At 56.2% G+C, this 26,818-nt stretch overlaps 2 protein-coding genes across 8 annotated transcripts in view; both read left to right on the top strand.

Moving 5' to 3' along the window:
- SCLY (selenocysteine lyase) overlaps positions 1–8,501 on the top strand; it is a 42,167-nt gene extending 33,666 nt beyond the window's left edge. For 6 of the 7 annotated variants that reach the window (XM_032753332.2, XM_058436873.1, XM_032753312.2 and 3 more), the window contains 5 exons: positions 416–452; positions 3,072–3,155; positions 3,619–3,721; positions 5,999–6,074; positions 7,375–8,501. In XM_032753332.2, coding sequence (XP_032609223.1) covers positions 416–452; positions 3,072–3,155; positions 3,619–3,721; positions 5,999–6,074; positions 7,375–7,528 — 454 coding nt within the window. In that variant the 3' untranslated portion in view covers positions 7,529–8,501. Of the gene's footprint in view, positions 1–415; positions 453–3,071; positions 3,156–3,618; positions 3,722–5,657; positions 5,972–5,998; positions 6,075–7,374 lie in introns of those variants that run through there. The other variant, XM_058436864.1, reaches the window with a different exon arrangement.
- Positions 8,502–9,505: 1,004 nt separating this feature from the next.
- Positions 9,506–26,818, top strand: part of ESPNL (espin like) — a 31,844-nt gene continuing 14,531 nt past the window's right edge. The window contains exons 1-5 of the mRNA XM_058428691.1: positions 9,506–9,799; positions 11,000–11,190; positions 13,780–13,966; positions 16,916–17,098; positions 25,274–25,405. Of these exons, the coding sequence (XP_058284674.1) occupies positions 9,506–9,799; positions 11,000–11,190; positions 13,780–13,966; positions 16,916–17,098; positions 25,274–25,405 (987 nt within the window). The remainder of the gene's footprint in view (positions 9,800–10,999; positions 11,191–13,779; positions 13,967–16,915; positions 17,099–25,273; positions 25,406–26,818) is intronic.

The raw sequence follows: 26,818 nt of genomic DNA, 5'->3' as shown, positions 1-26,818 counted from the left end.
CACACACACACACCCCTCTTGTTTGCTGATGCCTGAAATGTTGAGAACAAAGGGTTCTCCCCTGTTCCATACTAGAGTGGTTTGGCAGTGAGGACTAAAGAGAGCTGTGCCTTGGGGCCTGCAGGAGGCAGAGTGCTTGCTTTGGGTAGGAAAAGGGTCCAGATAGAACTGTCACAGTGAACACCCAACACGTCACCCACAGTGGGCCTCGTTGACCTTCACTGGGCCAGGGCAAGGGAAAACTTGGCAGGGGAGGTTTCTGGGGTTTGCAGCTGCCATTGAGATAGCCACATGGCGCGTGCTTAGGAAAGATGTAGCATGAGTTTGTTTTTATTTTAACACAATGACTTTCATGGAGACGGGATTCCTTCCTGAGACATTTGTTTATTCTTGCTTAATCCCTTGTTTCTTACAGGACAGAGAACACCCCAATGATTGCCGGCCTTGGGAAGGTGAGCCCTGGTGAGCTTGAGGAGATGAGTTGATTGCTTTCTCATCAGTGTCCCCAGCGGCTCTAGTAGGACTCTGGGGCTTTAGGGAGATCATATTTGTGACCTCATAAGCAGACTGACAAGAAAAAGCCTAGAATCTGATTTATCAACCTGGAGAGCTGTACTTTTTCAGATCTGTGGATTAGTGGCACTTGTTCAGCATTTAAAAGGGAAAAACTCCCTGTCTCTGTCTCTTCTGACATGAGAAACAGTGATACTGTTACAGCAGAGGTGAAGCGTCAGGCTGCAGGTTCACCATTCCCAAAGGTGTCGGCAGCCCCCGCACCATCGACTTTCTGTCCCCGATTGGTCTGTGGGTGGCCAATCCAGCACCTGCCGCCAGCCCTCCACTGGGGCCTGTCCTGCTTCTGCGACAGTAACCAGGCTCAGGTTTTGCCGTGCGAAGGCAGAGGTACTGGTCACACCTCGGCGTCTGCAGGCTGCTCCCTCACTGTGCGGCCTCTGGTCAAAGGTCACCACCTTCAAGCAACCCTCCATGAACCACAGCTACATGGGTCCCCCCATGTCCCCTGCTGTCACTCTCTATCCCTGACACTGCTTTATTTCCCCTATCTGATGTTTCTCTGTAGTGTGTTCAGATGTATGCCCCACCTCCTGCTTCCGGGAGAGCAGGGGCTTGGCCATGTCGGCCTCAGTATCCCCAGTACAGAGAAAGGGCTTGGCGCCCAGGAGGCCGGGCCTTGGGAAGAGTATGAATGGATTCCCTGTTACTTAGAATGTTCAAAATTATATTACTAACAGTGATAACTAAGGCTGCATTTACTAGAAGGAAGAGTGTTTGTTTGAGATGGAGTCTCACTCTGTCACCCAGCTGGAGTGCAGTGGCGTGATCTTGGCTCACTGCAACCTCTATCTCCCGGGTTCAAGAGATTCTCCCACTTCAGTCTCCAAGTAGCTGGAACTACAGGCATGCGCCACCATGCCTGGCTAATTTTTGTATTTTTAGTAGAGACAGGGTTTCACCATGTTGGCCAGCTGGTCTCGAACTCCTAACGTCAGGTGATCCACCCGCCTTGGCCTCCCAAAGTGCTGGGATTATAGGTGTGAGCCACCACGCCCAGCCGGAAGAGTGTGTTTTAAGTGGAGTCCAGTACCTGCTCGTATTGACCTGAATGATGAAGTAGTGGTGCGGTCCACAGGCTTTGAAATACCCAGGGTTCAAATCCTGGCTCGAAGCTTCACTCACCATGTGCCTTGGGTCAGGTCGCTGGAACTCCCTGAGTCCTGGCTATCCCCCCTGCCAGATAGAAATCATGGTAACAGCTTCCTAGATAGAGCCTCAGCTCACAGTGCTGGAAGCCCCCTAGCCCCTGACCTTCTCCGTGCTCCTGCGGCTGCATCTGCACCTGTAATGGCACAACTGCCACAGCTTGGTCCCAGCCCCAGCACCACAACCCCACTAGTTCTTCAGCTTCGCCCAGCCCAGACCCCAGTGCCACCAGCACTCTAGACAGCCCCCCCTCTGCCGCCCAGCCTGGGCTCCGTCCTGCACACGCCCTCCCCAGCGTGCTTTCCCTCACCCATTCCTTTCTGCCTTGGTTGCATGCTGGCGGCCCTTCCCTGCACCTGAGCCCTTGTGGATCCGTCTGTCCGTCCTGTCACTTTGATGCTAGTCTGTGCTCCTGCCTTTGAACTTGACATCTCAGCTAGGGCCTGGCCCATCTCCTGAGAGATCCATTCCTCTGAGTTCAAAACCTGTCCCGACTGCTCTCCTCCACCCTCTTCCCACCCTGGGCACCTCTTGCTATCCAGGTTCTCACCTCTGAAGTCCGGGAGATGCCCTCAGTCCCTCATCATCGTCCCCTGCCTCTCATGCAGCACCTGTCCTGTGTGGACTCCAGAATACACCCACTACCGGCCTCCTGTCCATTTTCATGGCCACCAACCCTAGACCAAGGGTCTGGACGCCTGCCATGGCCTCCTGGGGGCCTGCTGCTGCCATTTTCCACACGTCCACAGAGTGACCAACACACAGGCCAGTCAGACCATTGCATCCCTCCCTCAGAGCCTCACTGCGTCTGCCCTGTGGCCGGTCCTGCAGGGCCTGTCGATCTGTCCCTGTGCCTTCACCCCCTTCGCACTCTCCACCTGCCACACCAGGCCCCTCTGTTCTATAGACAGAATGGCTTTCTGTCCCCTGCAAAGCCCTTGCTGGGATGCCATTCCTTGCCCTTGTGCAGCCATCTCTGTCACCACCCCACCTTGGGCCTGCAAGGTCCCATCACAGCGCCGACTGGTGGGTAGGAGTCTGTTTCCCTCTTCCCCTGCTTTTGTCCATCTGCCTCTCTGGGATGCTGGGTTCTCGAGGGTTGGGATCCCTTTCAGGGCTGCTTTGCTGAGGCATCTCCAGTGCCTGGTGCTGTCAGGAGGTACCTGGTGAAGTCAGTTTCTGGGGCACTTCCACACCCTCCAAATGGCAGCACTCAAAAAATATGGCCTGCCTGTGACTGTCAGGAGAATGAGCAGTTTCAGGAAATGCCACCTGTGCCGTTGAAAGCTTTTTTGCCCTCTGTTTTGCAAGAATTGTGCATCCACTCGTTGTTGTGTGTCTGCCCCCAGGCCGCGGAGCTGGTGACCCAGAACTGCGAGGCTTATGAGGCCCACATGAGGGACGTCCGCGACTACCTGGAAGAGAGGCTGGAAGTGAGCGCAGCGTGGGGTGGGCACCAGGAGGGGGAGGGTGCATGGGGCAGGTGCCCAGAGAGAGGGGGCGTGGTGCTCCTGGACCCCAGGAGCTGTGGGGATTGCAGCGTAACCTGGAACTCGGCAGGATGCAGTGAGGGAAGAAAGAACAGTGGCGGGATCAGAAACCCCGAAAGCAGGACCCTGGGCCAGGGGCATGGTCTTTTTCAGAGCCACAGGATCAGATATGCAGAGGTGGGATACTTCATGGTTTATGCGGAAGCTTCATATGTTTCCAAATATTTGGTTTTTCTCCTAATTAACTTTGCTTTCCGTAGTCCGTCCCCATAACTATTCTGGGTAGATGCTGATTGAAAAGTATGCACCTGCTGAGGTTGTGTTTCTGGAGAAGTCTAAATTTCAAACAGTTGCTGGTGGTGGTGTCTTTGAAGCTGTCACCAAATATTTCACTTATTTTTTTCAGGCTGAATTCGGTCAAAAGAGAATCCATCTGAATAGCCAGTTTCCAGGCACCCAGCGGCTTCCCAACACCTGCAACTTCTCTATCCGGGGACCCCGGCTTCAAGGTGATGGCCCCTCACCCTGGCCTTTCCGAGTGTGAGCACAGCTCCCGTGGTGCATGGATTCTGGTCCGAGCCAGCGACTCCCACTTGCCCTGCCCTGAGCATGACACAGCTGGGGCTGTCAGAGGGCCTTGCAGGGGTTGCCAAGAGCAGGCTGGGGTGGCTGTGCTGTGGTCCACAGGGCTCTCGCCGCCGGCCCCTCCTCTCCCTGACGTGGCTCATTTTGCTGCTGCTGGGATGTGGACCGTGGCGAACTCTCGTGTCTGGCATTAGCACCATCCCAAAAGCCGTCAGGGAAGGAAGCAACATTAAATTCTAGACATTTGTCTATTTTGTTGGCAGTTTTTATTAAATATTTTATTAGAGTAAGGGAAAGGCGAGGTGATCAGTTTTAAAAACTGGCAGAGGCTGGGCACAGTGGCTCATGCCTGTAATCCTAGCACTTTCGGAGGCCGAGGCAGGCTGATCACAAGGTCAAGAGATTGAGTCCAGCCTGGCCAACATGGAGAAACCCCATCTCTACCAAAAACTACAAAAAATTAGCCAGGCATAGTGGTGTGCACCTGTAGTCCCAGCTACTTGGGAGGCTGAGGCAGGAGAATTGCTTGAACCTGGAGGTTGCAGTGAGCCATAATTGAGCCACTGCACTCCAGCGTGGGTGACAGAGTGAGTGAGACTCTGTCTCAAACGAACAAAAAACAACAAAAATAACTGGCAGAGTAAGGATCAAGTGCAAATCTGGATTTCCTGTGACACCTGCCTTGGCTAGGAGCAGTTAGGATCACCCCCGTCCCAGATGCACCTAAAACCTGGTCTGCCCTGACTCCCTGAGAGTGGAAGTCCAGGTGGTTGACCAGCCGCGTGTCATTTGGGAGGAGGTTATAGTGGCCCTGAGATCATGATGAGCTGCACCTGTAGACAAGTTTCTGACTTCTCAGAAGATGAAAGTGTTGCTTCTTTCTTCTTCCTGGATCGCACAGAGAAACCCAGCAGTCGTGTTTGGCCCATGAAGAGCCAGTGGGTAACCGTCATGATGGCTGCGTTCATGAGAACCTGGGCTGAAATGCATTCTTGTGGGCAGTGAAGCCTGGGTCTCCTTGACCATCTCAAATTCCTCACCATGGAAAGGAGAGTTCTCTGTCAACGTTCCCCTTGTTCTGGGGTCAGACTTTGTATTCAATGACCACCTGTGTTACTTTAAATGAGACAGAGGTTCTCATTTTATTTATTTATTTTTTGACTCAGGGTCTCACTCTGTCGTCACCCAGGCTGGAGTGCTGTGGCGCAATCACAGCCCACTGTAGCCTTGACCTTCTGGGTTCAAGTGATCCTCCTGCCTCAGCCTCCCTACTAGCTGGGACTACAGGCATGCACCACCACACCTGGATAACTTTTTTTTTTTTTTTTTTGAGATGGAGTTTCACTCTTGTTGCCCAGGCTTGCGTACAGTGGTGTGATCTCGGCTCACCGCAACCTCCGCCTCCCAGGTTCAAGCGATTCTCCTGCCTCAGCCTCCAGAGTAGCTGGGATTACAGGTCCCTGCCACCACGCCAGGCTGATTTTTGTATTTTAAGTAGACACGGGGTTTTGCCATGTTGGCAAGGCTGGTCTCGAACTCCCCACCTCAGGTGATCCACCCGCCTCGGCCCCCCAAAGTGCTGGGATTATAGGCATGAGCCACTGTGCCCGGCCATGGCTAATTTTTAAAAAATATTTTGTAGAGATAGAGTTTCCCTGTGTTGCCCAGCCTGGTCTCAAACTCCTGGCTCAAGCAATCCTACCTTGGCCTCCCAAAGTGCTGGGATTACAGGTGTAAGCCACTGCACCCGGCTGAAATTCTCATGTTAATTACATCAGCAGTCATTAATCGCTGTGCTTGTGAAAGAAGAGGGAAATGCCTTCTGGCTTAATAGAACTCCCACGTGTTGCTACCATCCAGAACACAGGTGGAGACATGATATTGCCGGGACTGCCAGCTTGTAAGGAAGGAGCGGGTCAGGACTCCAGGTGTCTTAGCAGGCAGTTGATTACAAATGCGGTTTTCAAGGCCAGGTTTGTGAGGCAGAATAGTGTCTGCGTTTCTGCAGCCAAGGGAGAAAGGAAGCGTTTTCTTCGGCTCCTGCTGTGAGATCTCTCCCCAACTGCCAGAATGGCCGGCGCTGGAATTCCACCAGGTGGCACAGGGAGGGAAGCATCCTGCGCCCAGCAGGACCCCAGGAAGGGAGAGAAGGGTGGCCTGGCTGGAGCCCCATCTCAGGGGCGTGTGCTCTGTCTCTGCAGGCCGCGTGGTGCTTGCGCAGTGCCGAGTGCTGATAGCCAGTGTGGGGGCCGCGTGCCACTCGGACCACGGGGACCAGTAAGTGCGCTTCACAAACCCACTCCAGGGCATAGGGGTCCTCTGGGCACTGGGTGTGGTGGGCAGGCAGCAGGATCCGGCCACTGGGCCGCACTCTGGCTGGTGAAGGACAGCCCTGTCTGGGCCCTAGAAGGGGCAGAGGGAGGGCTTCCTGGAAGAAGTGACTTCCAAGCTGCCATCTGAAGGACTAGGACTTGTGCGGGAGAAGGGGGCTTCTCGTGCTCAGTTCTGAAGGCAGCGGGGGCAGGGCCTGGAGGGCCAGCATGGCCAGGGCTGGGGAGGGCTGGGGTGGGCTGGGGCGGGGATGGCCCCTTAAACCTCACAGAAGTGGGAGCCCTGAGGGCCATGGTGTGAGCAGACTCAGGTGTCAGATCAGCCATCTGCAAGATGCAGCAGAGATTCTCAGATAGCAGGGCCCGGGTGAGCGGGTGGGCTGCCTGGCGGAGACTGTGGGGTAGAGGGCGTGGGTCACCCAAGCAGCGGCCTGCTGGCAGCAGGGGAGAAGCTGTTCTGGGTCTGGCCTGCTGAAAATGTGAGGCCCCTATGGGGGGTCGGAGTGGATGCAGGAGGAACACTCAGGGCTCTGGGGAGAGAGCAGAACTGTAGCCAGGAGCACGTGGTCATCAAGGTCAGGGCAGAGGGATTGTGCAGGAGCACCTGGAGCGAGACAGTGGTGGGCCTGGCTCCAGGGAAAAGGAGGGGCAGGATGGGGCCCTTTGGGGGGGGGGGGGCAGTGCCCTGCTGCAGGAGGGGCAGGGGAGGAAAGGGGCCCGGGTGTGATGAGGGCAGGCCCCTTGACAGAGCCCACATCTCGAGTTCCAACAGACCTGCTTCAGGACGTCCCCATGCAGTCATCTGTTCATGGCTAGATACTGACTGGGTCCCTAGTGTCTGCAAAGCCCTGTGCCAGGTGCCATGAAGTTACCAAGTGGCTCAGGTGGGCCGCATGGGTGAGGCACTGTCTGTGTTGGCATCTGTGTTCTCCAGGACCTCAGACCCCTCAAGGACAGGAGAGCCCCTGGCCCCAGAGCTCAGTGCGAGAGGGAGGCAGTGTCACTTGGGAGTGCCAACTGCAAGAGAACTCTGCAGGGAGAACGGGGGAGACTTTGAGCCGCCCCTTGATGTGGGTGGTCTTAGGGGTGTGCTTGGTCCGGGAGTTCAGCAGGAGGTGGATGCCAGGTGGGGCAGGCGCGCACCCGGGTGGGCAGAGCCCCACTGGGGGAGTGGTCCAGAGCAGGGGGTGCTGTGTCTCTTCCATGTGCCCTCAGCAGCAGCTGCAGCTCGGTCTCGCCCTCCCCAGGCCATCCCCAGTGCTGCTGAGCTACGGCATCCCCTTCGACGTGGCCAGGAACGCGCTCCGGCTCAGCGTGGGCCGCAGCACCACCAGGGCCGAGGTGGACCTCGTCGTGCAGGACCTGAAGCAGGCCGTGGCGCAGCTGGAGGACCAGGCCTAGCGCCGGGGCCGCCCTCCCCACCCCGCTTCTAGGAAGCCCGTGGCAGGGCACAGGGTTGTCCCTCCAGTTCCCTCCTGAGGGCTGTGCCAGGATGACTGTCTCATGCCCCCTCTGCATTTTGTCCTGGAGTGCCTGCGAGTGTGCACCCCCAGTTTCCTTCCCTGGACCCCTGCAGAGCTCACAGGGCCCAGGACACCAACGCCACATAGGACCGCCCACATAGAACCGTTCTCCAGTGAAGGACGGAAACACTTCAGCTTCATCCACCCTTCCCACTGGGAACTGGGCAAGCCTGTTGTGAGTGCCCTTTCCTGGAAGGTGTTTTTATCTGGAAGGTAGAATCCAAGTATCTATAACTCATCGTCAGCCAAATGCCGTCATGAACATAGGAAACTCGATTTTTTTGTTTTGATCATGGCCTCGCACATGCATCTTTCCAGCGTGGTCTCTTCTCAGGCCCTTTTTAGTCCCTTTCCAGAGCTGCCCCCACCACCCTGCTCCTCTGGCCTCAGTGCACAGTGGCCCCCAGCCTCAGCCAGGCCTGATCTGCTCAGCGCCCACCGTCCACCAGCCCTCCTGCTTCCCCGAGCCTGACCCTGTTCCGCCCACTGGCAGTCAGGGCTGCGCGCTTCCCCATCCACAGTCCCCAGGCCTTCTTGTCTTGGCCCTTTTGATCATTAACTCAGGGTTTCAGCTCCAACCTCGCTGAGCTGGTGCAGCTCCGGGTCATTCCTGGGGTAGGAATCGGATCATCCCTGACTCAGCTTTTACCTTAATTTTATTTGCAGAGGATTCTTTTCTCAAAATGCTCTGGCATTTGGACACACATCACATGTCGATATTTGCATAGGAGTCATTTTCAGTGGAATAACATTTTTAATGTGTGGTTTTACGGTTCAAGGAACTACATGATGATTTTGAGGAAACACTTGCCAGAAATTAAATTAACGAATAAAAGATTTCAGTGCCCGGCTTGGGGATCCTGTGGTTTCTCTAGTGGGCGCTGCACTTGGGCGCAAAGTCATCTGACGGAGCCTGTGGAGGGGAAGCCAGGGGCGCAGCAGCCCGCAGGTCACCATTGTGTGATGATGCGTTAGTCCAGAAATCCAGCTTGAGGCTGTGTCTCCAGAAGCCCCTACAAATGTAGTGAGTCCCCCATCTGCAGCTTCCCATTGCTGCCAGGAAGAGGCTGTGGTGGTCCTGACTTCCTTAAAGAACTATGGATTGTCCAGAACAATCTGGAAAGGAGTTAAATGTACTTGGGCCCTTGGGGCTGCAGCCCAGAGACTCAGTCAGTGTAGTTGGAGAGGGGGCCGAGGCAGGGGCTGACACCTTCTGGCCTCAGAGGCCTGGACACACCCAAGTCAGGGTCCTCAGCCCATCGCAGGCCCTGTGGAGCCACTGTGTCCCCAGAGATTCCTAGGAGCCTCCAGGGCCGAGGGCCGGGATCCAGAGGTGGGGCGCTCAGCTCTGTGGGTGTCAACACAGCCAAACATGTAGACCTACTGGGCACCCTTTACTTCAGACACACTGTGGTGGTGGCTGGGGGGATGCCCTTCTGTGAGAATTAGGGGAACCGTCTCCCAGGCCACTCGGGGCTCCTGTGAGCTCAGTGGTACGTGGCCTCAGCCCTCGCTCCGCAGATGAAGAGGCGGGTTCCTGCCATCTGGACAGATCTGACAGCCTCAGGGCCAGCCTCCTTTCTCTGCTGGCCATACCCAGCCCTGACCTAGCCTGGTGTGGGCCTTTCCCTGTGCCCTGTACTCCATCCTCCCAGCTCCAGACACCTGGCACTCTCGCACTGTGGGAGTGGCTTGGGCAGGTCCTCAAGGCCTGTCCCCCCACCCGACCCCGCCCCGCCGCCTCCCATCTGCCCTGTGGCGGCTTATCGGGTAACCAGAGCCAGCAGCTTCATGCACGTCTGAAACAGGAAGCCCGGCCTGTGCATGAGTCACCACCGAGAGCCCGGGCTAGAGGATGGAGGAGCAGCGGGCACTCGTGGCTGCCAAGGATGGGGATGTGGCGACACTGGAGCGGCTGCTGGAGGCTGGCACCCTGGGCCCGGGCATCACCGATGCTCTGGGGGCCGGCCTGGTTCACCACGCCACCCGGGCTGGCCACCTGGACTGTGTCAAGTTCTTGGTGCAGCGGGCCCAGCTGCCCGGCAACCAGCGGGCCCACAACGGGGCCACCCCAGCGCATGACGCCGCTGCCACGGGCAGCCTGGCCGAGCTGTGCTGGCTGGTCCGCGAGGGGGGCTGCGGTCTACAGGTGAGCGGGGATGGGGCAGCCTGGCTCCACGAACCTGGCTGGGGTGGAACCAGGGAGGTGTGAGCCACGGAGGCTCAGGGTACTGGCCACCCCAGGCTCCACGGCCCTGGGCCCTTTGTTTCTCTTGGGGACTCAGTGGTTGCCGTCTCTGCCCCAGCCTCTCAGAGCACAAAGGCTTGAGAGCCAAGAACACCTCCTAAATTTTCTTATCACCTCCCCTGCCAGGAAGCTGGGCGTTGCCAGTGGGGGTCTTGCCAATATCAGGACCCCTGTCTCTGATCAGGCCTGGTCCACAGGGCCTGCCTCCCAAAGGGTCTAGAAAGGGATCCTTACAGAAGCACTGTGGGAACTTGGGCTTGAGAGCTGGGATCCCAGCTCTGGGGGACGGGAGTGAGGGCTGCTGATGGTGATCGTCTTGTCCGGAGCATTTCTACGGGGCCCCCCTCCCCTATCCTGCCTGCCCAGTCCCCTTTGTGCAGGCGAGGGCCTTAGGGCTGTCGCTCAGCCCTGTGGAGCTTTCAGGGCTGAGGGCGAGCAGGACTTACCGGCCTTAGAACGCCACCCAGAGGTCAGATTTGGGGTGGGGGCCGGTGGAGCCTGCTGAGACTACAGAGCAGGAAGGTTCCCCAGCACCTGGTTCGCCAGAGTGCGTGAGAGTCCCGGCCCAGCATCCTGTTCCTGTTGGCCCTTCCGCCAGACCCAAGGGCAGCAGGCGGGAGCTGTGGCTGCCTGGGGATCCATTCTGACAGGGCCCTTGGAGAAGGCCCAGGTCTGCCGGACCCCTGACACCTGTGGTGGGAACGCTCCTTGGCCCTGGGACCCTGTGGCCAGCAGGAGGGCACTGGGGCAGGGGACCAGCCAGAGGCAGGTGTCCTGGGAAGCCTTTCTGACCATGAGCAGAGTGGGCCGGTGTCTGCGGGCACCCGACTGAGTGGGAAAGGGCTTTCTCCACACTGGGGACAGGAGCCAGAGGTGGCCTCCCAAGCCCTGGACCTGAGTCCTGGCCCTCCTGTCACCTCAGTCCCAGCAGGGAGCACCTTCCTCCATGTTGCAGGCAGAAACGGAGGGAAGGAGGAAGAAGCTAGAAGCCCCTTCGCTGGGTTGCAGGCAGTGTGAGCCCTCGCCCAGGGCCCACCTCCGGCAACTGGCTCTGGCCTCACAGCCTACCCTCAACTCACTGACCTACCTGGGGCTTCGTAGGACCAAGATGCCTCGGGTGTCTCCCCGCTGCACCTGGCCGCCCGTTTTGGACACCCAGTGCTGGTGGAGTGGCTGCTCCACGAGGGCCACTCGGCCACGCTAGAGACCCGGGAGGGAGCCCTGCCGCTGCACCACGCCGCCGTCAGCGGGGACCTGACCTGCCTGAAGCTCCTGACAGCTGCGCATGACAGGTAAGGAGCGCTGAGTCCCGCCTGGGGGGCAGCCTGGGGCAAGCTGGCCAAGGGGAGGCTGTACCAAGGAGAGCCAAGAGGACAGGCTGGTGGCCTTTGAGGTGAATCCTGCAGGCGGGCATGCTGTCACTGTGGGGGTGAGCTGGCAGGAGCCAAGGGCATTGAGGCCTCTATCCACAGGCCAGGCAGTGGTGGTGCCATGCCAGGGCCCAAGGGGACACAGGCCAGTGCTTCAGCTTGGAGAGTGGCTGGGGGCGGTGACGATGGCAAGATGCTGTTGTGATGTCCAGGGCAGCTCTGGCCCCGCCTGGGGGCATCTCGGGACCTAAAACAGCTGGGGACATGGGCAGTTGGCAACCTATGAGGGCACCCTCCCATCACCTGACAGGAGTGGGGACTGTCTAGTGGACTTGGGGACACAGAGGCTGGAGCTGCCTCTGCACTGCCACACCCCTGTGCTGGGACCCCTGGAGCCGGGCACTGGCCTCATCATCTCCAGGGCCCTGTGCCCCCTGCTGCAATTGGTGGATGGGCAACGAGGATAGACCAGGGTCAGGACAGCCAGTGAGGCAGATGGCCTCCCTCCCCACCTGGAAGCTCCTCCAGTCCTTGCCCCACTTACAAAGGTCACTGTTGTCATAGGGACAGGCCCTCCGCCTCCTACGGTCTTGGCTGAGGGCGAACCTTCCCGTCCCCCAGGGACCCATCTACCTCTGACCATGGCTCTTCTCTTTTCGAGGGAGCATCTCATTTTCCTGTCGCTGCCCCAGAGGCCTCGGTCCCCCACACCTCCTTAGCTCCAGGACAAGCCCCGACAGCTTGCTCGTGGAATCGGGTTCTCATTCCCGGGTGTTCCCATCCTGGACTGCCTGGCAAAGGCCTTTCAGATTCGCTTCTGTGGCTCTTCCCCAGAGCGTCCACACCACCCCCAGCCTTGGCTGGCCACAGTCTCTCTCAGACCCACACGGCTTTTAAAGAAGTTTCCATTGAAAACTGGGAGACTTGGGCTGAGCACAGTGGCTCATGCCTGTAATCCCAGCATCTTGGGAGGCTGGGGCGGGAGGATTGCTTGAGCCCAGGAGTTCAAGACCAGCCTGGGCAATATAGTGAGGCCCCCACCTCTACAAAAAATTTATTTCAAAATTAGCCAGGCATGGTGGTGAGTGCCTGTAGTCCCAGCTACTCAGGAGGCTGAGGTGGGAGGATCACTTGAGTCTGGGAGGCGGAGGTTATAGTGAGCTGAGATTGTGCCACCGCACTCCAGCCTGGGCGACAGAGCAAGACCCTGTCTAAAAAAAAAAAAGAAAACCAGGAGACTTCATGTTAATATGCATATGCACACACACACACACACACACACACACACACACACACACACACACACACACACACACACACACACACACACACACACACACACACACACACAAACTGGGAAGGCCCTGTACCCCTGGCCTAGTTCCCGCCTGGCACTGACCAGCAGCCAAGAGGTGGCTGCCCCTGGCCAGACCATGCCCCCTCCAGTTGCCACTGACCCACTGGCTGCATCATGGCCTGCTCCCAGCCACCGCGCTGGACACTGCCTGTTCCAACCCTGGATGCACTCAAGGACACCTGGCAGAGTCCGGTGAAAGCACAGACCCTTCCCTGAGAAGGGCACCAAGGCATACTGGCAGCCCTTTGGGGCACATTCCATGACGGAGTGGGCCCTCAGGCTCTGTAGGTGCAGGGGACGATCCCTGTGTGGTCCAAGGCCAGGAAACAGCCACCAAGGTCCTGTGTCCCCCTTGCTAGGAGCAGGGGAGAGGCTGCTAGGGGGCTGGTACTGGCAGGGACTTTGTGAGGGGAGGGGGGTTCAAACCCAGGTACAAGCCCCTGGACAAATCAGCTCCCAACCTCTGTTTCCCCTCTGCCAGCTGAGACCTGTGACTGGACTCTCCTCTGGGGTGGACCCTGAGTTGCTCAGATTCGTCTATCGGAAGTGGGGAGCAGGTGTGGGGGTGCTCGTGAGATCCCTTCATTACTCCCCAGCTTCCCCTCCTGAGAGGAGAAGGGCCCGGAGGTGGAGGGTCTGGGACAGGGTGGTGTGGTCAGCAGGCTTGGTGGGAAAGCAGGCACCAGCCTGAGAGTTGACCTTCCTCAGTGACTTTGGCCCTGCCTCCATGCCGCCACTGCAACCCCAGCCCAGCCAGTGCAACCCTCAGCTCCACAGCTACCAGGCACCCAGTGCCACCTGCCACAGGGCACAGGGCAGAGGGAAACCCTAAGGGAGTTGGGGGTCAATCCAGGGCCTCCACTGAGACAACTGAGAACCTGGAAGCCAAGACTGTGACCCCTCAGGTCTAAGATGCATGTTTCAGACCTGGACCCAGGAGTCCCCAGAGAAGGACAGAAGGATAGGAGAGTGGGGTTGCACAGCCACCTGGGGGAGCGACCTGGAGGGGGGAACCCCGCAGCAGCAGCTGGAAAGCACGTGGGAAACTCAGTCATCACGGGCAGGGCCAGGGGGCAGCGGTGAAATCCAAGCAGCCGAGGGATGGGCTCAGCCATAGGCATGGACTGGGCCTCCAAACCCTCCCTTCCCTGCAGCAGCGTGAACCGGCGGACACGCAGTGGCGCCTCCCCACTCTACCTGGCCTGTCAGGAGGGCCACCTGCACCTGGCCCAGTTCCTGGTGAAGGACTGTGGCGCTGACGTGCACCTTCGTGCTCTCGACGGCATGAGCGCCCTGCATGCTGCCGCCGCCCGCGGCCACTACTCCCTCGTCGTCTGGCTGGTAAGTAGGTGTCAGAGGTGGGAAGGGGACATCCAGGGAGTGTGGGCCCTGCAGCAAGCAGAGCCTGGAGCCTGGATGGGGGCTCCAGAGGGAACTGGGGACACGCAGGGCTGTTGGGGCATCCGATGAGCTGGCCCATGGCTCCTGAGACTCTGCAGCCCCGGCCAGGCTGGGCCCCGGAAGTTTTGACCACCTGCAGTGCACTCTGCTCCGTGGGGTCGTGCCATGGCTCCCCTGGGGCTCTCCTAGTCCCTCTCTCCCTGGAAGTCCTGGTAGGCCTCCCGGGTGCTCTCACAGTTGGTGGTGGCCCAGGTGCTTTGTCTGCACTCACACCAGCAGTGCCCAGTTTGGGCCAATCGGCCACTTGTTCAGGCCTTGCCGCCTGAGATCCCCAGGCCAGTCTCCACATTTCTCCACTTCTGGCCTCTTTGGGGAAGGAAGACCTGAGACCCCAGAGCAGAGTGGCTGAGGTTGGGGAGGTGCCATCTTCAAGGGGGGAGGGGGCTGGGGACTTCCTGCCTCTACAACGGAAAAGCAGAGCAGGTGGGGCCTGTAATCCCAGCTACTCGGGAGGCTGAGGCAGGAGAATTGCTTGAACCTGGGAGGCAGAGGTTGCTGTAAGCCAAGATCACGCCACTGCACTCCAGCCTGGGCAACAGAGTGAGACTCCATCTCAAAAAAAAAAAAAAAAAAGTAGGGGAGGCCCTCTTTGAGGAGGGGACTTGGGGGCAGAACTGAGGATGGACAGGAGGCAGCTGAACAAGGAGCGGGGCCCAAAGCAATTTCCTGAGGGGGGCACAGCTCATTCAGAGGCGGAGAGAGCCTGGCCCATGGGGCCCGGGGGTGAGCAGGAAGGCAGACAGAGGCGCTGGAGGACTGGGGCTCTTTCCTGAGGGTCCTGGGGAGCCATGGAAGGCTCGGAGCCAGGAGCAGCAGGATCTGACTGGCATATTGGAAGGTCACTGTGGCTGCTGGTGGAGAAGTGAGTGCTGCCCGCCCCCAGACCTCCCATGCTTGCCTGGGGCCTCCTGTCTCCTGGCTCCCACCCACTCAGCTCCAGCTCCTTCTCCAGCAAGCCAGGCTGGCTCTGCCCCCAGGGCCTTTGCATGTGCTGCACCCTGTGCCTGGCACACAGCTCCCCAGGCGCCCCTGGGGCCTTCCCTGCCCAGCTGGTTTATGGGGGGGAGCCGCCTGCCCAGACCATCCTCACTCCTGCTTTCCTCCCCACCCCCGGCACACCAGCGTCGGGCACATGGCACGTCTGACTCCTGGCCTTGGGGGCGGTTTCCACCTGCTGGGTTGTAGGCGCCAGAAGCTCCGTGGGTGCAGGACTTTGCCACCTGCTACGTTCCCTGCACCTGGCACGCGGTCAGGCTCGGGAGATGTTTACTGAACCAATTGGGCAAGTGAAGGAACAGGGGGCCTGGTCGCTTAGTATGGCGCCTGCTGCTCACCGTGGCCCTGAGGCCCTTGGGAAGGGTCCCACCTGCTCACCGTGCCCCCGGGCGCTCAGGATGGCGCTGGCCTGCTCCCCTTGGCCCCAAGGTCCTCAGGCTGGTGCCTGCCTGCCCACTTTGTCCCCAAGGCCACCTGAATTGGCCTCTAGCCTCCCTTCATGGAGACTGCAGCCCCTCCCGGTGCCTCGCCTGCAAGGGCACCCCTCCCCACCCCGGGGCTGCCTCTCCAGCTCCTCCTGCTAGAGTGGCCTCCCACAAAGGAAGCTCTCTGGACCTGGGTCCCCCCCTGGCCATCCTCCCCTCACCCCTCCAGCAGTTCCGACCCATTCATTCCAGACCTCAGCCTCCCAAACTATGGCTGGCTCCTGGGATGAGCGGTGGCTGCATACAGCAGGCGGAGCAGCAGCAGCTCACCGCAGGGGGTCCTGAGGGAGGGAAGCAGAGTGTCCACTGAGCCCCCGGGACCGTGCTGAGGCATGAGCGGCCCTTCCTGGGGAGAAAGCGGGCAGGTCTCAGGGCCAGAGAGGACACTCCAGATGTGAAGGAGCCCCATGGCAGCCATGTCTGTTTCCAGCTCATTGTGCTTTGCCCAACAGACACTTCTGAGTACTGATCAGTCAGGAGCGCCCTGGCTGCACTAGGAGGCACTCACACCGAAGGCGGCAGGGGCTGCTGACGGCTCTGCTGTTCTCGCGGCCTCCCCAGTGGGGAAAGTGGGCACACTCAAGGCAGGAAGGAGGGTGAAGGCAGGGAGCCAGCACGCCCATCACCCCTCTGTCAGGAAGGCAGGCTGTCCTAGAAGACCCCCGCGTCCCACTGGCAGTCCCAGGCCCCGTGGCTGTCCCAGCTGCACAGGTTTCAGCGATTCAGTGTAAAGGACTGTCACCTGGCTGGTGCTGTGCACCAGAGCAAGAGGCCCTTCAGAAGGCAGATGAGGCCCCAGAGGCAGGGCTGGCCTCAGGTCGCTCCAGCAGTGGGGGCCGGCAGGTCAGGGCCCCAAACCTCGTTGCCTGGCTCGAATCCAGGCCCTGGAGGGAGGCCACAGGACCCGCTGCTCCAGCAAAGGGGCTCAGTGCAAATGCCCAACAAGGCAGTGCCACCCTCGGGCCAAATGAAGTTCTTTCCTCCCCTGCCCCCCCTCCCTTCCTTCTTTCCTTCTCTCCTTCCTTCATAGCAAACACACGTTTACTGTTCCCTAGGTGTTTTCATTTGCCATGATGTTTGCTTTCAGATTTGGGACCATGGTGTCTCCAAATTAAGCTACTGCACTCACTTCATCCCCACCTGGACCCCAGAGGTCCTGCTGCCGCAGGGTGACGGGGACGCACGTGCTGAGCCAGCCCTGTCCAGGGTTTCCTGAGGTTGTACCCTGTGCCCTGAGAGGCACAGCCAGAGTCCACTTTCACTTCTGCTCCAAGCCCCTCCCACTCTGTGTGCCTCCTCCCTGGGAGGGTGGCTGCTCCCTCTGCTCCTTCTGCTCCTTCTTCCCCAGGTCACATTCACTGACATCGGACTCACGGCACGGGACAATGAGGGAGCCACGGCCCTGCACTTTGCAGCCCGAGGCGGCCACACGCCCATTCTAGACCGACTCCTGCTGATGGGTGCCCCTGTCCTGAGAGACTCCTGGGGAGGGACCCCCCTCCACGACGCAGCAGAGAACGGGCAGATGGAGGTAAGGTGGGCGTGAGGGAGACAGGGTGAGCAGTCACAAGTGCCAGCCATGCCCACTGCTGTGTCACTGACCCTCACAGCAACCCTGTAAGAATGATGACCCCCCCTTTTACAGATGGGTAAACTGAGGCTCAGAGTGGCACCGTCACTTGCCCAAGGTCAAGAGCCCAGGGTCAAGTGGAAAGATCCAAGCTCTATGCTCTCGTCCTGCGTACCATCCTCCCTCCCTTCACGCAGAAACTCCCTCGTGCCTGGTCAGGGCTTGGTCTTGGTGACAGTCTTCTCAGAACAGCCCTTAGGGACGGACCCTCTGCCGTGGGTGGCCTGTGAGTAGAGCTGTGGTAGGGGTGTGATGTCAGCCCCTTTGCTATTACCCAGATAAATCTTGGGGGCTCACATGGCCCAGCCTCAAGGACATGACATCCAAAAACCCCACGTAGGCAAGGATGGTGTTCAAATGTTCAAAACATCAGAACCACACCCAGCCTTTGAGGGTGGGCGCAGCCATAAGCCGCTGGCCCTGCACGGGTGCCCACCCGATGTCGACCTCATCTAAAGGCAAGGCCCCATCTCGGGAGAATGCACACAGTTTACTTCTCCCCAGCCCCATCCAGTCCTGAGCAGTGTCGGGTCTGTTCACCTCCATGAAGTCTTCTGGGCTCAGGCTGCTCAGTCTGGAGCCAGAAGCGTGCTCCAGGCCTCTGCAAGGCTAGTCTGGGGGGATCTTACGTGGAAGTGCAACCAGCCATCGCTTTCTGGGTCTGCGAGTCTAGACAACTGCTCCCAGCTGGAACCCAAGGTCTTCCTGGGTCCCCGGGTCACCCAGTCTCAGCAGTGCCATTGAAACAATCACACACGGTGCAGCGCAGAGCCATCCATCGGAAGGCACACACTCCCTGCAGAGCTGAGCCTTTGGCAGAATGCAGAGGAAATCCAATCCCCGCTCCCAGCAGCGCTGCTGAAAGCATCTTTCTCTGAGGCCCCCCAACTACCGCCTGTCCTCTCACCATCCCCCATCCACTCAGCTCTGTACAACCCAGCCCTGTCTCCCCAGTCTCTGTCCCCAACCTAGACAGAGACAGGAAGTGGGGGGAGGGGTGACCCACAGGCCATGGGAGGCGTGTCCCCAACAGGTAGCTGGTGGCAGGAGGAGCTCTGCTGAGTGGCTCAGGCAGGCCCCCAGGAGACCTTGGCTCAGAAGGGGGCAGTGGTTTTCAAGCATTTTTAAAGCAGCAAAATCTTCTTTCAAATGAAATATTCCATAGGAGCCCAAGAAGTTTAATAAATCAGCTGAATCCTCAGGCTCCTTTTTGTAGAGATGGGAGTCTCACTATGCTACCCAGGCAGGTCTCGAACTTCTGGGCTCAAGCAATCCTCCCACCTCAGCCTTCCAAAGTGCTGGGATGACAGGTGTGAGCCACTGTGTCCGGCTTTTTCCTCCATTCTTGACAACTTATGTTAGTTAGTACAGTATATTTGTCGCAATTAGTGAACCCAAACTAACACAGTGTTACTGACTAGAGCCCACACTTCATTCAGATGCCCTTAGCTTTTACCGAATGTCCCTTTTCTGTCCCAGGATCCCATTTAGGATGACATATTATATTTAGTTATCAAGTCTCCTTAGATGCCTCTTGGCTCTGACAGCTTTTTCCCATTTAAAAATAAAATGTCAAAACAATGAGTTGATCCTCTAAAGAGGAATGATGGTTATTTTTAATACGTTTTATGTTTCAGTATATCACATTAGTTATTCTATTTTTTTTTTTTTTTTTTTTTTTCCGCCAGGTGAGTGCAGGGTCAATCTCGGTCCAACCTCTGCCTCAGCCAGGCACGCACCACCACGCCTGGCTAATTTTTGTATTTTTAGTAGAGACGGCATTTCACCATGTTGGCCAGGCTGGTCTCAAATTCCTGACCTCAAATGATCCGCCTACCTTGGCCTCCCAAAGTGCTGGGATTACAGGAGTGAGCTACCGTGCCTGGCCTAGTTATTCTTTGAATGGTGTGAATTACACTAATTATTTTTTTAAATTGTTAAATTGTGATTTAAAAAATACATAACATAAAATTTACCGTCTTAGCCATTTTTGAGCATACACTTTAGCAGCGTTGTCTGTTCACGTTGTGCAGCAGAATTTCCACAACTTTTTTATTTTGCAAAAGTGAGACTCTGTGGCCATCAAACAGCAATTCTCCATCTCCCTTTTCTTCCAGCCCCTGGCAAGCAACATTCTACTTTCTGTTTTTTTATGAACTTGATGACTTAGGATAACTCATATAAGTGCAATTGTACAGTATTTATCCGTTTGTCTCTGGCTTAGTTCACTTAGCGTAATGTCCTCAAGGTTCATCCCTGTTGTAACACGTCAGAATTTCTTTTTTTTATAGCTAAATAATATTCCATTGTATGTATATAGCACATTTTTTTTCTCTATTCATCTGTTAATGGACGTTTGGGTTCTTCTGCCTTTTGTCTGTTGTGAGTCATGCTACCATGAACAGGGGTGTGTAAATATCTCTGAGATCCAGCCTTCAAATCTTTTGGATATGTATACCCAGCATTAGAATACCTGGATCTACCCTGATTACTTTAAAATGTTACACCAACCTTGCATTCCTGGAATAAATTCAACATGACATATTATTCCTTTTAAATATAGCTGAATTCAATTTGCTAACATTTTGTTTAGGATTTTTGGCCTTACATTCTTGAGTAAAATTGGCATGGAATGTCCTTTTTTTGTTTTATTCTTGTTAGATTTTGGTATCAAAGTATGCTATGAATTAAGGAGTGTTTCTTTTTTTCTTATTTTTTGAGACATTTTGGTTATATTAGACTTATTTTTTTCTTTAAAGATTTTGTGGAATTCACTAGTGAAATCCTCTGAATCTGGCTGTTTCTTTGAGGGAAGGTTTTTTATTACTAATTCAATTTATTTAATTATAGAACTACTAGGGCTTTCTATTTTTTATGTGTTGGTTTCAGCAAATTATATTTTTCTAGGATTTATTTCCTAGAAATATTCTAGGAATCAAATTTATCTAAGTTGTTAAGTGTATTAGCATAAAGTTATTTTTAATATCCCCTCATGATCCTTTATTGTCTGTATGTAGTAATTTCCCCACTTTTAATTCGTGATATTGGTTATTTTCGTCTTTTTTTTTTTTTGTCTCAATCAGCCTCACTAGATGTTAGTCACTAGTTTTTCCAACCATCAGGTTTTAACTTGTTCAAGGTCCTCCAAAAAGCATTTAATTGTCTCCAGTGTACGTTTGTTTTTTTTTCATTAATTTCTGCATTTATCTTTGTTATTACTTTCCTAAATTACTGAGATGGGTGCCTACTTCACTCACTTTTCAACCTTTTTTCTTTTCTAATATATTTATTGAAGGCTATAAATTTTCCTCTTAAGTACTGCTTTTGCTGTATCCCACTGTTTGATAATTACTCAGTTAAAAATATTTTCTAATTCCCATGTTGATTGTTATTTGCCCTAGGGATTCCTTGGAATTATGTTTCTTAATTTCCAGATATGAAGGTGTTCCTTCCATAACAAACAGGTGTTCTATTTGTTATTAATTTCTGTCCAAATTGCATTGTGGTCAGAAAATATGCTCTGGTGATTTCAATCCTTTGATTTTTTGATAAGTTACTTTATTGCCCTGTGTATGGTCAATTTTTATCAATGTTGTGTGTGTTCTTGGAAAGACTGTAGAGTTTGCAGACTGTTCTGTACGTGCCCATTATGTCATTGTGTTCTTCAGATCTCCATAGGTACATATTTTAGTTTATTGGATTTCAAATGGCTCGAGAGAAGTGTGTGAACATTCCTGGCTATTATTCTGGATTTGTCTGTGTTTCCCTATAATCCTGTCACCGTTTGTTTTATATATTTTGAACCCCATATCTAGTCTGTTTTATCTGATGTATGTACACACATGACTTTTCTTTCTATACTTATTTGATGGTGAAGTTTATTCATACTTTACTTTCAGCCTTCTGAATCCTCATGTTTGCCAGTACCTCTGGTTAAGCATATGCAGTCATACTTAATTTTTTTATCAGCCTGACAGTCTTTATCTGTTGGTGCATTTAGACTATCTATAGTCAGTATAATTACTAATGTTTAGGGGTTTATTTTTACTCTGTTATTTTGAGGAGATGTGATCTGGCTGCCTGGGTTTTTCTTTATTTAAAAGTAGTAAGCACAGTTGTTTTTTGTCTGTTAGTTCTCAGAGCTTTATTTCTATTTCTTTGTGGGCTGGGTCTTCTGGTTCTTGTTCATGGTATCTTATTTCCTTGTATTTTTATTTTTGTTGACATATGCTGACATGAAAAATGAAGCGTAGGCATAACTGGAGGCCTTGGCAGTATCTTATTTGCCTTTGCTGGGCACATGTGGGCCTAGGATCATCTTAATCCACACTCCAGGCAGGAAGTTCCCAGGACCACCTCTGTGACAGGAACCCGGGGCCTGGCTGGTGTCTGGGTTCCATTTTCTCTGAGGGTGGAGCCCTTGGCCTACATTAGGAGGTGGTCAGCCAGAGCCCCCCCCCCCCCCCCGTGGAACCGGCACTGTTTCTAGCCTCCCTGGTCCCCTGAGGCTGCTGGAGGACAACGTGTCATGTAACTGTTCTTCCGGCATCAGCCCAGGCTCAGGGCAAGGGCAGTTCTGAGTGCTGGGCTCCCCCACACCCCTCACCCCCCGAGGCTTTCCTTTTCTCCTGAGTGTGGCCGGGTCACTCCTCCCTGACTTCTGTGTTACCTTACTGAGGCTGTCGGCAGGTGACTTTTACAGTGAATCCGTGTTTCACATCCTTGGGCAGTGGGTTGGTCTGACCCACCTGGTTCTCTCCTCCCTGGAGTGAATCCATCTGCTCACCTGCTTTTCCACTGCTGTGGCCTCTGCACAGACTTCCAGACAGAGTTCTGTCTGTCTGTCACCACCCACCCTCTGCTGACAATCCCAGTGGCAATGGGGTCCGTCACTCTGGGGGAGAGGTTCCCTTCCTCCTCCCCATGGCTCTGTACCTGTCAGGGCTTTGCCCTCTCTCCCCAGCAGCATCTGGGGCCAGGTCCGACACTTGTCCCCCTTCCTCTGCTGTGACACCCCTCATACTCCTGCAGACCCCGTAACTCCCCTCCTCCGCATCCTGGCCTCCTCTTCCCAGCAACAGCTCCTTAGGGACGCTCCACCTCCACCCACCCACACACCCACCATGTCCTGGCAGACCTTTGCCATTCCCCCAGCCCAGAGCCTCCGGGAGCAGTGCCGCTTTCCAGCAACTGGCTTCAGCGACCTGCCCCAGCCTCCTTGCACATCTGACAGATGCTTCCTGCTTCCTCAGCCACACCAGCCACTGGCTCAGCCCTTCTGGGCCTCCAAGAGCCTTCAGGCATTATCTGATGCAAGCCTCCCAGCAGCCCCCGGGAAGGGGTGCGCGCACGCCTGATTTTGTGTGGCCCCACAAGCTCAAAATAGTTCTTCCCTTTTTAAATGGGGAAAAAGAAAAAGAATCACATCTCATGACACATGAAACTCATCTGAAGTTAAAACGTCAGTGTCCACAAATAAAGCCTTGTGGGCACCCGGCCACGCTATGGGTGGCAGCTTTCGCACCACGACCAGGGTTGCATATTTGTGCCAGAGCCGGTGGCCCCCGGGCTGAGCTGCTTACTCTCTGGAGGGTAGCGCGGCACCCAGGAAGGCAGGCAGTGCGCGAGCAGACACCCCAGTCCGCGGCTTAGAGGCGCAGGGTCATCATCCTCAGGCAGTGACAAGCCCTGCGGCTCTGCAGTTCTGGCACTGGTCTTGCGGCGGTTCTGGCGCTGGTCTTGTGGCAGTTCTGGCACAGATCTTGCGACGGTTCTGGCGCTGATCTTGCAGTGGTTCTGGCGCTGATCTTGCAGCGGTTCTGGCGCTGGTCTTGCGGCGGTTCTGGAGCTGGTCTTGCGGCAGTTCTGGCACCGATCTTGCAACAGTTCTGGCGCTGATCTTGCGACGGTTCTGGCGCTGATCTTGCGACGGTTCTGGCGCTGATCTTGCAGTGGTTCTGGCGCTGATCTTGCAGTGGTTCTGGCACTGATCTTGTAGTGGTTCTGGCACTGATCTTGCAGTGGTTCTGGCGCTGATCTTGAGATGGTTCTGGCACTGATCTTGCAGTGGTTCTGGCGCTGATCTTGCGACGGTTCTGGCGCTGATCTTGTGATGGTTCTGGCGCTGATCTTGCAGTGGTTCTGGTGCTGATCTTGCAGTGGTTCTGGCGCTGATCTTGCAGTGGTTCTGGAGCTGGTCTTGCGGCGGTTCTGGCACCGATCTTGCGACGGTTCTGGCGCTGATCTTGCGACGGTTCTGGTGCTGATCTTGCAGTGGTTCTGGCACTGGTCTTTCAGACCTGCAGGGCTTCCAAGGAGCAGGGCTCTTTCTATCTTTTTGTCCACCTTCCCCTGGTGGCACTATGGCCTCCTCAGGCTGTGGCCACCTTGGAGGCCATGGAACTCAGGGCAGAGGAAGGAAGCGAAGGGAAGCCCTCCAGGGAAGGATTCCCCCAGGACGAGGCACTCATCCTTGAGGTCTCGAGCTGACCTGCTAGCTGCACAGCTGAGTGTCGGTAGGGACCAGGGGCAAGCGAGGCTGGTGGTGCCGGCCATAGATCAGTGCAGCTGTCCCTACTTTACAGACAGGCCCAGTTAGCTGGCCAAGTTCTCTGACCAGCAAGTCACAGAGCCAGATGAGCTCAAGGCCACTGGACTTCGCTGCCAGGCCCCCTGCCACCCACGACAGCGTCACGTTGTGCTTACTCAAGGCGTGGCACACCCACCGCCCCACGTGCATGCTGAACCTGTATTTATCTGTAGAGAATGAACACTAATTGCGCCTTTTATAGGTGAGGCACTGCAGTCCAGAGAGGAGCTAAAAATTCCTTTGGGGTCTCACAACTTTTTTGAGATGGAGTTTCACTCTTGTTGCCCAGGCTGGAGTGCAGTGGTGCCATCTTGGCTCACTGCAACCTCCGCCTCTCGGCTTCAAGCAATTCTCCTGCCTCAGCCTCCTGAGTAGCTGGGATTAGAGGCGCCCACCACCACGCCTGGCTAATCTTTTGTATTTAGTAGAAACAGGGTTTCACCATGTTGGTCAGGCTGGTCTGGAACTCCTGACTGCAGGTGATCCACCCGCCTTGGCCTCCTCAAGTGCTGAGATTACAGCCATGAGCCACTGCGCCCGGCCAAGGGTCTCACAACTTCTTACTTAGTTCAATTCAGTGTCACCCAAAGATGCTGAGGCCCAGCTGGTCTATCTCAGAGATACGTTTGGGTCGAAGGCACAGTTCTGTGAACACAGCATTTGCCTAACTCAAGTTCGTTTTTGTGTTTCCCTAGTACCACAAAAGAGACACAGAAATGTTTACAGAATAAAGTACAGAATTCATTCTTGAGGTCCCCCGTCCCTCTCCCATCTGAATCCTTCACAGGCCCAGATGGCCTCTAGCCTTCCAGTCCTGTGGACTCCCTCCCCAGCTTCCTTCCCTCCCCTCTTCCTCCCCACTCCCTCCCCACTCCCATCACAAGAGCCCATCAGGTACAAGGAGACAGGAGGGTCTTGGCCCCAAGTTGGCTGGGTAGGAGCATGCAATGTGGCTGGCAAAGGTGGTGAGCGGCCTTGGTCAGGCATGAGCTGGTGCTCCGGGTGCTAGGGGGGACCCTCATGGGGCCAGGAGGATGATCACACGGAGAGTGGGGCTGTGGCGGGAGGTAGCCCTGAGTCCCCGGGGCAGGGGCCGGTTGCTTGTCTCTCTGAGCCTCGTTTCTTCATGTGCATTGATCCACACCTCCAAGGGTGGCAAACATGGAAACTGGTTCTGCATTTGACACCTGGGCCATGGCAGCTATGAGGGGTCTGGACGGGGCACCCTGATGCCTGTCAGCTCAGCACTGCTTCATATGCAGTGCCTGGTACTGTCTGGGCCAGGACGGGGTGGCTGTAGGATGAGGCTTGGGGGCTCCTAGGCAGGTCTCTGGAACCCCACGGCCCAGATTCAAGTCCTGCCCCTGCTGGGAAGGGCATCAGGGCAGCCTGCGCCATGGAGCCAGGGCAGCAGCCTGCACAGGGCCAGTCCCATGGGCACTTGGTTTGTGTCGTGGTGGGTCACATGTGTGCCCTCCTCACTGCAGTGCTGCCAGACCCTAGTCTCCCACCACGTGGACCCCTCCCTGCGGGATGAAGATGGTTACACGGCGGCAGACCTGGCAGAGTACCACGGACACCGGGACTGTGCCCAGTACCTGCGGGAGGTGGCCCAGCCGGTAAGGCTCAGGGTCCCCAGCTGCCCTGGAGGCATGGGGGGTGGGCCCAGATCCCAGCCAGGACCCCACTGCTGAACCTGCAGCATAGTCAGCTGGGAAGCTCACCATGTCCAACTCATACATGGCATCGGAGCCAGGAGCAAGGGCCTGGGCAGGACTGAGGTGCCACAGGGCAGCCAGTGCTAGGGCCAGGCTGTAACAGGAGCTGTGACAGGGGCCAGGACAGGGGCCGTGACAGGGGTGGGGCCAGGGCTGTGATAAGGACAGGGGCTGTAACAGGGGTCAGGACAGAGGGCATGTGACAGGGCCTGGGGCCATGGCTGTGGCCAGGGCCCGGCCTGGGCTTGTGGCTGGAACTTGGCCAGGCCATGCCATTCATCTGGGTCACAGAGACCACATCTGTGACTCAAGAGCCTCCGTGGCCAGAGTTCCTCGTGGGTGATGAGCCCCAGGAGTGGGAGCAGAACCTCCCAGAGGTGACTGCAAGGCGGCCAACAGCCCTGCAGCAGCTGGAAGGCAGCAGATTCCAGCCCTGGCTCTTATCTCTCAGCCTGGGACCCCACAGCCTCTCATTTCCCCATTTGTAAGGACAGGGATCTTGTCTGTCCCACTGGTCCCCAGCCCCTAGCACATGACAGGGCTCAACAAGTGTTTGCTGAATGAACAAATGAGCAAATAGATAGAAAAGCAGGTGGATGCATGAGGGTGAGTAGAGGAGGGGATGGGTGGGGAGGGGACAGACAGAGGAGGAATGGATGGGGCAGGGAGACCAAAGGAGTGAGAAATGAGGAGAGGGATACATGGAGGGGGGAGAGCTCAGGAGGGTGGACAGAGGAGAGATGGGCGGAAGAGGAATGGACGAAGAAGGGTGGAAGGAGGAGGGTGGATGGAGGAGAGATGGACAGAGGAGAAATAGATGGAGGAGGGTGGATGGAGGAGGAATGGATGGAGGAGGGTGGATGGAGGAGGAATGGATGGAGGAGGTGGTTGGAGAAGGGTGGATGAAAGAGGGTAGACGGAGGAGGGTGGATGGAGGAGGAATGGATGGAAGGAAGAGGTGGATGGAGGAGGGTGAATGGAGGAGGTAGATGGAAGAGGGCGGATGGGGGAGATGGAGGAGGGTGGATGGAGAAGGGTGAATGGAGGAGGAATGGTTGAGGAGGGTGGATGGAAGAGGGTGGATGGAGCAGGGTGGATGGAGGAGGAATGGATGGAGGAGAGTGGTTGGAGGAGGGTGGACGGAGGAGGGTGGATGGAGGAGGAGAGATGGAGGAGGGTGAATGGAGGAGGAATGGATGGAGGAGGAATGGATGGAGGGTGGTTGGAGGAGGGTGGATGGAGGAGAGTGGATGGAGGAGGAATTGATGGAGGAGGAATGGAAGGAGGAGGGCAGATAAAAGAGGGTGGATGGAG

This window comes from Hylobates moloch, unplaced genomic scaffold (genome assembly GCF_009828535.3).
Source record: "Hylobates moloch isolate HMO894 unplaced genomic scaffold, HMol_V3 SCAFFOLD_1, whole genome shotgun sequence".
Taxonomy (NCBI): domain Eukaryota; kingdom Metazoa; phylum Chordata; class Mammalia; order Primates; family Hylobatidae; genus Hylobates; species Hylobates moloch.
Note: the sequence above shows the minus strand (reverse complement) of the source record. Positions and strands in the feature narration are given on the sequence as shown.